Genomic DNA, 14000 nt, shown 5'->3' with positions numbered 1-14000 from the left:
CACATTTGCACATGCGGATATTATGCGTTTCTATGTGCGGTTGGTACCTGGGTCTGGAGAAGAGGAGACTCTCATCCAGACCTGGGTACCATAGAACCTGTTAAAAAAAAGAATTGAAAATAAAAAAAACAAAGATTACTTACCTTCCGATGGCCCCCAGTCCTTTCTCCCCTGCATCCGGTCTCTTGCACTGCTCGCGGTGGTGTGAAAGGACCTGCCATGACGTCATTTAGTCATGTGACAGGTCACGCAACCGTCGACGTCAGAGGTCGCGTGACCTGTCACATGACAATTACATAATGGCAGGTGCTTTCACAACACCGCGAGCAGTGCAAGAGACCGGATGCAGGGGAGAAAAGACCGGGGGCCATCGGAAGGTAAGTAATCTTTATTTTTTACCATTCTTATGCTTTTCTTTTAACTTTTACTTGGTCACACTATATATGCCGGTTGCATGGATTTATATAGTGTGACCAAGTTGTCAAGCACTTTTCCAAGTGATGCTAAAATCGCTTGGAAAGCGCTTGACAACCCGCATGCGGAAATGCATGTGAAGAACGCTTCACAAACGCTTCTACCTGGCGGGAAAACCGCAAGTAAAATCCGCATGTACAATCCGCATGCGTTTTTCCTGCCAGAGAGAAGCGGAAAAAATATGCAGCATTTCTGCATCGTGGGCACTTAGTCTTAGATTTCAATAGTGATGACCTAAATACACCCAACATTTCCACCAGCAACAGAAGTGAGGTAGGTGGTCTGCAGATAAGCTGCAAAATCCACCAGTGCATGTTAAATGGCATCTTCTTCTGTAGAAAAATCTGCATCATAATCTGTGTGCAATTGACCTGCATATTCCCCCGAGGTTTTGCAGTGAAAATAATCTGCTGCAAAGCCAACAGATTTACCATAATAAATGGCAGAGAAGACCGGGAAACATACAAATCTATTAAGGATGGCTCCCAAGCACCTTATAAGACTTAATACAACATCAAGAAACAAGGGATACAAAATACAAGACAACCAAATTCTTTCAGAATAATCCCAATTTTAATTTACAATGGTGGTAAAAGGTCCATTTTGCAATGAAGTGTGCACCAGCTTCTCATACAAAAGAAAGCATTTATTGTTTGCTTGCTGCCCCTGCAGGCCATTTCATCAACTGCACAAATCCACAACTTGCAGTGTTATCAGCGCATGATTATAAAGTTCATCTCAAGCGCTGGAGAGGGAAAAAAAAAAAGCAGTGATGTCAAAACGGCTAAATAAAAGAAAGACCGATACAAAAGTGCTCCTAATGTGAGTATGACAGGCGACATGTCAAGATGTTTAGATTCCAAACCACAGCTTGAAGTAAGAGTCCATTAGCACAAAATGACTGTTTAAACCAAGCACAGCAGCTTGGAGCACATTCCCACCCATCTCTGGCCTCCTCTAGCCCCTGTAAAGCCAGAGAGGTCAATCAAGAAGGAGCTGTAGATAGATGCACAAGTAGACGAGAAGGTGCAGTGAACTGCTTGGCCACAAGAGGGTGCACTGAGCACTTGTGCTTGGTTTGTACAGTCATGTTATACTGAAAGATCCCTTCAATTGCCATTTGTACTTACTGAATGCACAGTGACTAAAAAGTCAAGCAGCGGCTATTTTAAAGTTATTAATACAAATTTATTTTGAACTGTAATAGGTGTGGAGTTGGTTGTAGAGACCATTCCACAGCTACTGGTTGTCATTTGTGACACCTTTGCAAAACAATTGTGAAGGTGTACATGGAGAAAAAAAAAAAAAAGGGTGTGGGGGAGAGGGGGGAGGGAGTTCCCAAAAATAAACGTCTAGAGAAATGATCGATATATATCACAGTAGATCGCATGTTCAAAAGGGTCACAAGGAAGAAAGGCGAGGATAAGATCCCTTGTAATGCAGCTTGCACGTGATAACACACACACGTTGCACGTAGATTCAGTTTTACAGTCCTTTACAACAAATGTGTAAAAATTTGCACGAAGGAGAAGAGCAGCTATGTACAAGAAATGAATTCGAAAGAGGATCTGTCATAGGAGAACAATTTCACTTACATAGGAGAAGTCCAGTAAAATCTAGAATTCTCCGTTATTCACTGGGGAGTTTTAGCGGCGCTGGAAACGGAGCAGTATTCTGTATACGATCAGCCAGTGATGGCGATATTTTCAGGGGGTGAGCCAAGCATGGCCACAAATACAGAAGTAATGGAGGAAAGTACCTCCGGCCTCAGAAAGAAAGCACCTGGTTTTTACTTTGCTCTGGATTACATGTTAAGAGCATTTTAATTTCCAGTGGTGGGCTATATCCTCTGAAACTAATAATGCAGCGCTCATGTCTATTCCCACGTCAGGATGTAAAGGCATGTGAAGGCCTGGCACCTCACACCCAAACTGCAAAGGTTTGGGCAACTGCTCCAGTACACGGACCAATATACAAGATCTGAGGCTCCAAGTCACAGACCTACATCAGCACCCAAAATGGCTCTCCCATAACATACCCTCTTTACAATGGTCTGGTTGACCTGGGAAAACAAAGTATTTCAAATACCTGAGTTTAAAACAAAAAAAGGAAAATAAAAATGCATAGGGTGAGAAATAGGCTATTTGCCCCAGTAACGTCAGCCCTTATCTAGCTGGTATGGCAAAAGGGCTACACTAAAATTAAAGGTCATATCACCCTGTGCAAAATAGCAATTTCATCTTATCAGGTTGCGTGCAGCAGTGAAACAATCCCAAAATACATGTTTCTTTCATCTATATAAGGTTCCCTTTTCATATTGCTGACTATGTATTTCAGATTGTTAACTAAAGTTGGTAAATAAAGATGCATTTTTTTTTATTTAACATAATAGAAAATAGTCCTCTGGAGTATTCAGCGGAGAACAGTAGCAACAATTCTGCCAACTTAAAGTCCAAATATAGAAAAAAAAAAAGACAGCACTCTGGAAGCGCTTGGGAGGAGGTCCTGTAATATATATTTAGTCAAATGTACTGTTTTAAAGGTATTTTGCATTCATTGTTTAACAGTCCCATTGCCCTGGAGATGCAGAGTGTATGGATGTAGGAGTTGAGTAAGTAATAGCCAGTAGTCAGACAATGAATGGACCAAAGGTCGAGCATGCACACCACTGCTCCATCCAAGACTGGCCTCTGCAAAGCCCATTGGAAGGATCATTGGGGGGTACAAAAGTCAGATCATAGGAGATAACGTGATTTTGTGAAACACCCTTTAATGCAACTATGCAAAGACAGACCATCAGTTAAACACCTACATCCATGGGCTCAGCATGCCAAGAGCCATTTAAAGGGGGTCGTCAGATCAGGCAGTATTCCTGTTGCTTGGTTCACTTTAAAATAAGCATATTCTACATATTAAGTTCACAAGTAACCACAGTCCATGGACAATACATATACTAGTAATGTGGACAATACATATATTAGTAATGTGGGCATTACACAATTACGGATTTTCAGATTATTAACATGAAAGGCACTTCCTAAGGCAAGGATTCCCAATCTTTAAAAAAAAAAAAAAAAAAAAAAGATTGCCCTACCAAAAAACCTTTCTAGCTTATAGGGTGTTTTAAAGGGATCAGCAAATATTCAGCTAACTGGAATCGACGATAGCAAACCACAGGCATGGTGGTACTGAAGAGGCAGGAGAGTTATCAGGTGAAGGCCTCCATACTCATACAGATCGTGTTGCTTTCTAAAGGTTGATCCATTTATTCTCTCAGGAGATAAGCTGCTGCTAGAGGAGTCTGTGTATGAGGGAAGTCAGGACAGCCATCTAGGGTGGGGGCCGTAAAGTGGTTGTCTGGTCTTTTGACGAAATTCTGAACCCTAAGGCTGTGTGCCCACTATGTGTTTTTTTAAGCGTTTCCGAAGTGGCAATTCCACTGCAGAAACGCTTAAAAAACGCATGGTAGAAGGTCTGCCATGTTCCCCAATGATAATCCGCATGTGCTGTGCACATGCTGCGGAAATTTACGCTGCGGATTATCACTGCGGAAAAAATGCAGCACTACCAATTATTTTGCGGAAGCGCTGCACTTTCGCTGCCATTAACTTGCATTGAAAAGCATGGACATGCGGAATCCAAGCGTTTCAATGTGCGGATGGTACCCGGGTTTGGAGAAGAGGAGACTCTCCTCTGGACTCGGGTACCATAGTACCTGTAAAAAAAAAAAAGAAGAAAATAAAAAATAAATATTATACCTACCTTCTGATGGCCCCCGGTGTCCTAGTCTTGACTTGTCGGCAGCTCGCGGTAGACTAAAGGACCTGCGCTGACGTCATTTAGTCATGTGACCGGTCACGCGACTGCTGACGTTGGCAGGTCCTTAAATCTACCGTGAGCTGCCGGCAAGCAGAGACAAGGACACCGGGGGCCATCAGAAGATAAGTATATATTTTTTACCATTCTTTCGGTCACACTATATAAATCCATGCCTTTTGCATGAATTTATATAGTGTGACCAAGTTGTCAAGCACTTTCCAAGTGATGCTAAAATCGCTTGGAAAGCGCTTGTCAACCCGCATGCGTAAATGCATGTGAAGAACGCTTCACTTCCGCATGTCCCTGGCAGGAAAACGGATGTACAATCCGCATGCGTTTTTTCTGCCAGGGAGATACAGAAATGCTCAGGAAAAAGTCCGGAGCATTTCTGCATCGTGGGCACATAGCCTTACAGTGTGTGCACTGCACGCTGTCAGGACCCCCCACTCTTACCGGCAACGCTGGGGAGTCATGTGACCACATTATGTGATTTACATACATGCAGTCACATGCTGACTAGATGGCCTCACAACACAAGTTAAATGTGTGAGGCTGAATACATCTAGTCGGGGTTTGGCCGGAACTATGCAAAAGTATGCAGACAGGGTTGCAATATTGTTGCAGAGCTGTGAGAGCTGCAGCATATATGTCTGTAAGGCGTCAAAGTTCAGTTCTACTGTCCTGTGCTAGAGATGTCTCAGACCGGTAAAGCTTGCTTTTATTAAAAATAAGCTCTGGAGGCAGATTCTCATGCAGATCAGTGTCCTGACCATAGACTGGAAGCTCATTTACATATAAGAAAAACAGAGTTCTCTGGAATAAGACTTCACATTGCAGATATCAAGGCATGTCTTTATTCGGCTTCCTATGACCTGTATGCCCATATAGACGACTTAGGGAGGGGTGAGCCTACTGACATTCCCTTTAAAGCAAGCTTGATATCTCTGTGGTAAAATCATTCCCAAATTTACATCCAGTGCCATGTTTTTGCCTTCCTCCACTATCAAGTATTAAACAGGCAGGAAAAAGATTAACATTATTCAGGCAACCTCTTTCAGCTTTCCTCGGTAAAGATAGTTTTACAAGACCTATCCTGGCATAGCAGAGCAATTTACTTCAATGCTATAACCATGTAAAGATTTTCTCCACCGAAAAGTAATTTACAGTCATACTGTAGTGACTGAAAATATTTTAATACTGCCAAGCCTTGGAGAGTCAGTTCTGTCTTATAGTGGAGACCTGAGCAATGTCTATTTTGTAACCAATTCAAAGATGGTAGCTTAGACATGGAGCTGGAATGACTGACGGCAGGGAAGAGCACCATGGTAGTTGCAATGCCTCAACTACTCAATGCAATTAAAGTACTGAATATCTTGAAATTTGTTCCTCTATGATAGAGGTCTTGTGTCAATTTTCAAAGCCACCAATCAAATAATCATTACTAATACCTGATGGAAATTTACATCAGTACAATTAGCTGTCCACAAAGTGGCATATTGGAGATATATTTGGGCTCACACTAGGGTTTCAGCCAGTACATCAGGGGCTTTTTAAGAATAGCACAGTTAAAATCTGACCATGTATAGCTTTTATGGCTCCATTTAAAACTGAAGCCATACTACTAGCATGAACAGAACTTTATCACAATCACCATCCTATGATCACTTTTGATCAATAGCCAAAAAGTTCAAGTTTTAACATTTATATTTATGTGCATTTAGACCAGAAAATAATCTTTACAGAAGCAATCCAAGTATATTCAATTAAATGGAGCTAGAATGCCCACAACTATGTTCGTTCAGGAATGCAACTATAAAATTGTATTCCTCTTCTAAAAACAGGTACCCCATGTAAACGAATACATCTGTAATCACTACTGCTGAGGCTTGCAACTATAAAATTGTATTCATCTTCTAAAGTAGTACTTGAGTATGGACCCGTAGAAGCGTCTGTAAGACGCGAAACGGACGTCATCCTTTTGCCTCCCCGCATGTCTCCCCTGCACGCTTAACAGACCGCTGCATTTGTTTGTCCAGAATGAAATAAAGGACTTTTTAGCCGAAGGAGTTGGTGAGTGCTACCATTCATTTTCTACTTTTGACTTGGAGACTGCCGTATAACTTGTGCGATGATCAGATCGCACTGCACGGACTGGCCGGCACCTCTCCTCACCTGAGCATGACCACGTGATGGATTTCTATGCAGCTGTCAAGCTCAAGTCAGGAGAGGTGTCGGCCAGTACGAGGTTTATGATGTGATCCTTGTCCGAGAAATACGGTAGTGTGTCCCTGGCCTTAGAGGTTTTCTGTCCAATTTTCAACACTAATGAAACTTTTGCCTTAAAAGATCACGTGAAAAAATGCAATAAGACTACATTCCGAAGATGAGTTTTGGTAAGCTTTTTATGCTGCGTATTTTTGAAAAAATGTATGTAATGTATTTTATTAATATGTATAGAAAATCTGCAACTTCAAAAGCTCATTGTTAGAACATAGCCCTAACCTGCACATATGTGGTTAATTGTGCTCTGAACCTGCCGGGCGCCCACTGTTAGAGCCCCGCTGCCAGGAGGAAATTAACTTTATTCCTACCGGCAGCACTCAGCTTCCAGCTACAGGGGTGCGGCCGGTGTGGATTCAGACACGGCTTTGTGTATAGAGAGCAGCGGCTGTAACCGCACCCCCAACACCGACTGGCAGCAAACTCTAATGATGAGCCAGCTGTCAGTCAGTGTCAGGGGCTCAGTTACAGCAGCCGCTCTCCATACCCAGAGCAGTGACTGAAAGTCGAACGCTGCTGGGGGGGGGGATAAAGTTAATTTCCTCCCAGCAGCAGGGCTCTAAGTGCAGGCGCCGGGCAGGATCAGAACGCTATTAACCGGTAGGTTAATGGGTGTTTTTGCATGTGATAGGTTCCCTTTAAAGGGGACGAGTGGCAGGTATTGCGTGTGCATCCTATTCGAGTGGACGACAGGTGCATGGTGCCTGCCAATTATACAGACATCCTGGCACTTACGAAAAGACACAGCATCATCTGTGCTGCTCCTCTCCAGAGATTGTACAGAATAAATGAACTTTCTATAAAAGCACACAAAAAACAAAAACAATGCGGAATGTGATCATTACAACGGGGGAGTAAGATACAATCACTTCTTAGGTCAACCTAATTTTCTTTTTTATTCAGCAGTGTAGAGGAGTATAATGTGTCCTTGAGTAAGCGCACACTATGTAGCGCATGTTTCTTTGAGCACAGCCCAGTCATTCACATTTAGATGATTAAAAACAACAAAAAACACTTCGTTTAGACATGTATGAATGTTCGCTAATGAACCACAAAAGGAAAGACCAAGCTAAATACAGCAAGCATTGTTTGGTTGAGTTTTAATAATCCACCTCTTAGAGAATCCCATGAAAAAGAAAATTCCAAAAAGAAAACATGGGGTAAATGTAACCAGGGGCAACATGTCAATAGCCCACTACAGAGAGTGGAACGGCCCTCCATGCTAGCTCATCCTTTATACAAACTCTTACAATTTCATTAGTCTCCAATTCAGATGTGGATTGTTAAAAAAGATTGTCCACCATTTAGATTGTGTTTATCTAAAGTGTTGGGGGCAGGAAGAATCTTTCATTGCAGAAACAGTAATCCAGAGAAGCACATAATGCAACTTTTATTAGCACCTAATGATCATTTCAGTCCCATACATCAACTAAAACTTGATCATGTTTGGCCAATACATTTTGCTTTTAATACCCCTCCAACAACAAAAATAATGATAAGCATTGTTTTTGGACACTTTGGTGTTAAGTTGAAAAGTGGTTTAACATAATGCCAAACAGGTCATGAAAAACCGCTTATACAGACTGGTATCAAATATTCTCAATTTGCAGCAGATCACTTTTTTACTAAAAAATTAAAAAAGAAGAAGGACGTACAAACCATGTTTTTTTTTTCCCTGCAATTTAGATGCATCAAAATGCCGCTCACCCTTACCACTTCAGCCTAATCTGAAATGAACTTCATGACCCTTTAGAGGCAAACTTCAAGCTCGGGTTCAAAACTCTTGATCTATGAAGTGCTATGCCAAAAAAACAAGTACAAAGGTTATAGGGCATGACCTGGTATTCGATAAGTCACTATACCAATCTGAAATTACGAAAGGTGGTAAACCCCCTCTTACCCATAGCAGATTTCATGCCTTGAAATAATTGATTTTTTAAGCAGAAATCAACATTGGGGATAATTTTATTCTCGTGTGATTTGCACGAAGGCAAAGTCAAGGCCAACCCAACCGGTAACGGACATGGACTGACCATGCACTTCTACAGCAGGCAGCGGACACGTGACATGTAATGGAGGGCTGTAATGTAAGACTTCAAAAGGCAGAGATCTTTAGTGGCTCTAAAAGAAGAAAGCCAAGAACTAACAAGAGTAACAGAGACAAGACATTACAGGGTTATTCCCAGAATTGCAAGTTCTCCCCTAGCCATAAAATAGAAGTATAAAACCTACTGACTGCTTGGTTATCCAGAACCACCAGAGCACCATCTTGAATGGAGTGGAGATGTGCACGCTCAACTTCTGCTCTACTTCGTGTCTATGGGGCTGACAGAAATGGTTAAGGGCTTACTTGTCTTTCTCTGGCAGTCCTATAGATAATTAATAAAGCAGAGGTCGAGCATGCACAACAATGCTCTATTCCAGTCCTCGGGGTCACAAGAGATCCCAGTGGTATGACCCCCAGGCATCAGTAAGTGATCCTCCATGGATAGAGAATACTTTGCAATTCTGGAAATAATCACTGGAGGTTCCTCATTCACCAGGAGACTTTTTTTTCTTTTTTTTTTTTTTGCGCCAGTGAGATTACAGAATGGGAATTAAAGCCAACACATTACAAAGAAACTTATCCACTATGGCCTGGGCATCTTTCCAAACCATGGGGCAAATCTTGAAGAATTTAACAAAAAAAAAAGTGGGATGTGTGGAAAAAAAATGCCATTCATGCCACCCATAGTTCACATGTATTTGCAAAGCTACAGTACAAATTTGCAAACTGTATTTATTCCCACTTGCCAACTTGAAGCCATTCAAATCAGTCACAAGTCCCTTCACCACCTCCACACTTTATTGTAGCTGGGGTGGGATTATTCTTTGGGGGGATTGAAAAAAAAAAAAAAAAAGAAAAAAAAAGGGGAGCCTAGTTGCGTTGACCTTTGGCACCTGGAAGGACTGTTTTCTATATGCATTAGGAGCACCGTTGCCCGTTTTTCATTAAGTGATCCTATAGGCCATGTCAGGTACACGCAAATTCTGAGTGCTTGCCAAGCATCTGGGAGGGTTAGATGTCCATTTCAAATTGAGCATCCTCACCTGAAGACAAAAGGAGATCATGAGTCACAAAGTAATGGAAACTGTCAAAATACATACTGGACTACAAAATATAGGATTATATACATAAAGAACACCAAGTGATGGATACTTTCTTACCATGCCCATTAGCCAAAACTGTCACTGTCCTAACAATATCAATTAACCCCTTAAAAAGGAATCTGTCACTACATTTGACCTATCTGAACTATTAATATATGTGCATACAGGTTATAGTCTGCTGAAAAGTTATCCCTGTATGTCTCATATCAGATGCCTTGTTGTTGAGAAATCATATTCTATCACTTTATACAAGATGACCTTCCAGGCTATGAGGTGGACGCTGCCTGGAAGAGAACTCTGCCTCCAGAGCACGGCTGTGGAGTCAGGCTCGTGGAGTCTGTATAAAATGGACCAACTCCTAAAATATAATAAATTTGTACAGTAGTACAATGCAGCATATGCTGTATATTTTTTCATAAGAATTTGGGAAAGTTATGAAATGCCCTATAAATGTCTGTTCTGTTCCTGATCTAAGGATCTCGGTTTTAGTTGAGATGAATCTGTGCTGCACTTTATGTACACGCTCAGTAGTGACCAGTGCTGTGGAGCTGGGAGTCAGGGAAATTGAGGAGTCGGAGGTTTGGCTTACTGACTCCACAGCCATGCTGCAGAGATTATTTTATAAGAAGGGGGGAGTTACCAGCAGGAGAAAAGTAACTAACACAGAACAGGAGAAGAGAACTTTGTCTTCTTGCAAACACATTTTTTCTTCTCTCTGAGCTCGGGTGGATTGTAACAATATCACACCCTGTGCCTGTGAGCTGGGAGCTGAGAGGAACCTACAGATGTGTCAGGTATGATCACACACAGCTCTGCAGTGAGATCAGGAGAGCAGAGAGTCCTCCGCAGAGTCTGGAAGACATCATTTATATAAAGTGATAGAAGATGATTTATCAGCAACAAGGCATCCGATATCAGACATACAGGTAGGACTTTTTTTGAGCAGTCTATATATAACCTGTATGCCCATATTAATGGTCTAGATAGGTCAAATGTGGCAACGGATTCCCTTTAAATTACCTGCGATGTACAATATCTTGAAAAAGGTAGCACGTCCAGTGTCTGGAGCTGCCACTGCTCCACTCCATTGGAGGATGTCAATCATACCATGTACTACAACACCACAATATTGCAGTATATAGTGTAAGGTTTGTTTTTCATATAAAAATAAATACATTTGTGCACATATTTATATAAATTGTATTTGGTATTACATTCTACACCAAATGTGTTATCAAATTCATAAGATTTGTCTTTTTCTCTTTATATACATTTAACTTTTTTATTCTATTTTGTATATGAAAGACAAGTCTTCTAATTTAATAATTACACTGTTCTACAGCCAAAATGGTTCAGAGACAAAAGCAGTTGAACTTATCTAATTTTGTGGTGCTGAAAACAAATATGCTTAAATTTGCTGATTGGCTTTAATTTTCAAGATCAAGAGGAGGTTTTAATTACTTATGACACCTCTTATGCAAACCTATAGAAAAATTGCATCTATTATTTCATCATCATTATTGCATTGTTAGCAGTCCATTATATCATCTATGTAGTCTAACCTATCCTTCAGTATCCTATCATCTTAGGGTGACCAACCCAAAAGCGTCAACTCTGCTCTGATGACTTAATCCCAATTACAGTTGCATCACCTATTTTGCATGGGAAGAGGTAATCAATACCTTTTGTGTCCCATTGATCTGGAGGGAGCCAACAGATCACACTACCAATTGCTATTTCTGCATGGCACCCCTTAAGGGAAGGAGTTGCAAGGAAGGAATGGACTTTACAGTATCCAAACATTCCATCTGCAATACGCCCAGTACCGCATACAGAAGAACTTCCGGTTCCAAAAGCACCAGAAACATTTTCAGTCCAGTCAAGTGATGAAGAAGAGGGCACTAGGTGTCATGAAGCATCTTCCTCTCACGACCCAGACTTTATTCAAACCACGCCTTATAACACAAAGTGAACTGAACAATCTTGTTAGAGATCTGGATCTGCCCAAGAGTAAGGCTGAGCTCTTAGGTTCCCGGCTACAGCAGTGGAATCTCCTAGCGGGCGATGTTTGGATTTTTTTGTTCCACAACAGTGATAAAGATCTTGTCCATCATATCTATTAAATTAGAAGATTGTCTTTGACATCAAACAAAAAATAAAATAGAAATTTGGTAACATTTGGCATAGATTTAAATATAATATTTATTTTCTAAATTTTGTGTGTATAATACCAAAATGTGTAACCAAGTTTATAAGGTTTGTCTTTGACAGAACATCACGGGCGTGAGGAATTGTCAGTTTGATCATGCAAGACGTCAAGACCCCACCAGTTTAGGCTGAAAATGCCTGTTTTAACATTGTGTTGGCATTTGCTCCCTCTATCCCCGGTATAATTAACAAACAAAGCAGCACACTGCTACGCTAAGTATGCGAACATGAAATATATGAAATTTGAATAGCATTGCTGCTGTAGAAAAATAGAAATGAATGAGAAATCTTAGCGCATAAATTGGCCAATTCATGTGTACCTGGTAGCCACGCTAAGGCGTTTCTGAAAATACCAGGACCCTATCAATGTGAATACCTCTCTAAGAGACTATAGCCCCAGTCTCGCATAGCGAGATCGCTGCTGTGTCACGGTTTTGGTGACGCAACAGCGACCTCACCAGCGATGTCGCTATGTGTGACACTTTGCAGCGATCAGGCCCCTGCTGTGAGGTCGCTGATCGCTGCAAAGTGTCCTGGACCATTTTTTGGTCGTTGCTCTCCCGCTGGTCAGCACACATCGCTGTGTGTGACCAGCGGGAGCAGCAATCAGGCTGGTAACCATGGTAAACATCGGGTTACTAGGGGCACACGCGCACCTAGTAACCCATTGTTTATCATGGCTACGAGCCTGCTAAAGTGAGCGGTAACCTCCCGCTCACTGTAGCAGAGTGGTAACCATGATAAACAACGGGTTACTAGGAGCGCGTGTGCCCCTAGTAACCCGATGTTTACCATGGTTACCAGCCTGCTCCTGCTTCAGTAGCAGGCTAGTAACCAGGAGCAGGACATCGTGGAAAGATTCTTTCCACGATGTCGCTGCTCCCCTGATCGTTGGTGAGCCTGCCTGTTTGACAGCTCACCAGCGACCACATAGCGACGCAGCAACAATCCCTGACAGGTCGTATCGTTGTTGGGATCGTTGCAGCGTCGCTAAGTGTGACGGGGTTTTATGTCTGCTTGTGTGTGGGATAATAGGATTCTGCTGTAATTAAAATCGCCTGTGGCATAGAGGCAGAGTGCTCAGTCAAAGCTTATACATAGAAACAGAAAAAAATGTCCGACACTTCCAAAACAAGAAATAGGTGTGAACAGGTGCTTACTAGGAGCAGCTACCTCCATGTACAACTAATAATTGCATATGGAGGTAGCTGCTCCTAGTAAGCACCTGTTCACACCTATTTCTTGTTTTAGAAGTGCCTGCCAGTTTTTTTCTGTTTCTATCCGCCGGTATGACGCCACCGCCTTATTATTGGGCAGCATCAGAGTGGAAAAAGTAAGAGTCCATATAAAAGAATCTGTTACCAACTCCTTAGACGATTAGTATATTGGGAGCAGTAAAATCTCCATCTGTCATATGCACTAGCACATAGGCTAACATTGTCCTATTTTACACACTGATGGTGCACTGACCAAAAATGTGCTTGTGTGAACTGGGCCTATGACATCCTATAAAGCACAACTTACCAATAGTAGTCTTTCTGTCATGATTGTTCAAGTTGTTTGTTTCTACTTTGGGCTGTTCTACAACAGTACTGGGGCTAGTCACTCCAGGAATATCTGGCAAGCGGCGTGGAGGGGTCTGCGCCAGGGGGGAATTGCGACGGTCCAAGAGAAACTTGCGATCATAGATGATCCTTGTACCTACAGAAGAAAAATGGCAAGGTCTAATTTAAAAAATTATACATATATACACACAGCATACTACAAAGTCCATTAAAACACTTCTATGAATATTGATCATGTGAAGCTTATAGACAGCAGGTAAAGCATACAACTGCATCTACATTGTATACAGCATTTTGGTAAAGTCTTTACAAAAGGCAGCAGGCAAAAAGGGAATGCCAATATAAGAGACTTTAGAATTTCCCTCTGAGTTATAAGCAGATAAATACTTATAATAGAAAAGGAGTTACTTTTTCTTGCCACATGCCGGCAGGATCAGGACATGAAGCGCAGATCTAGAAATATTTAGAAAATGAATACGGACCTGAGCGACAGTACACAGGCTA

At 41.7% G+C, this 14000-nt stretch overlaps 1 protein-coding gene across 1 annotated transcript in view; it reads right to left on the bottom strand.

Annotated features, from left to right (window-relative positions):
- Positions 1 to 2829: 2829 nt before the first annotated feature.
- Positions 2830 to 14000, bottom strand: part of EIF4EBP2 (eukaryotic translation initiation factor 4E binding protein 2) — a 33976-nt gene continuing 22805 nt past the window's right edge. The window contains exons 2-3 of the mRNA XM_073685733.1: positions 13456 to 13632; positions 2830 to 9663 (exon numbers count right to left, since the gene is read on the bottom strand). Coding sequence (XP_073541834.1) covers positions 9632 to 9663; positions 13456 to 13632 — 209 coding nt within the window. The 3' untranslated portion in view covers positions 2830 to 9631. The remainder of the gene's footprint in view (positions 9664 to 13455; positions 13633 to 14000) is intronic.

The sequence above is a fragment of the Phyllobates terribilis genome, unplaced genomic scaffold (assembly GCF_046119375.1).
Source record: "Phyllobates terribilis strain yellow unplaced genomic scaffold, ASM4611937v1 Scaffold_5__5_contigs__length_657084704, whole genome shotgun sequence".
NCBI lineage: Eukaryota > Metazoa > Chordata > Amphibia > Anura > Dendrobatidae > Phyllobates > Phyllobates terribilis.
The sequence above is the reverse complement of the archived record's forward strand: the minus strand, read 5'-3'. Positions and strand labels throughout refer to the sequence as shown.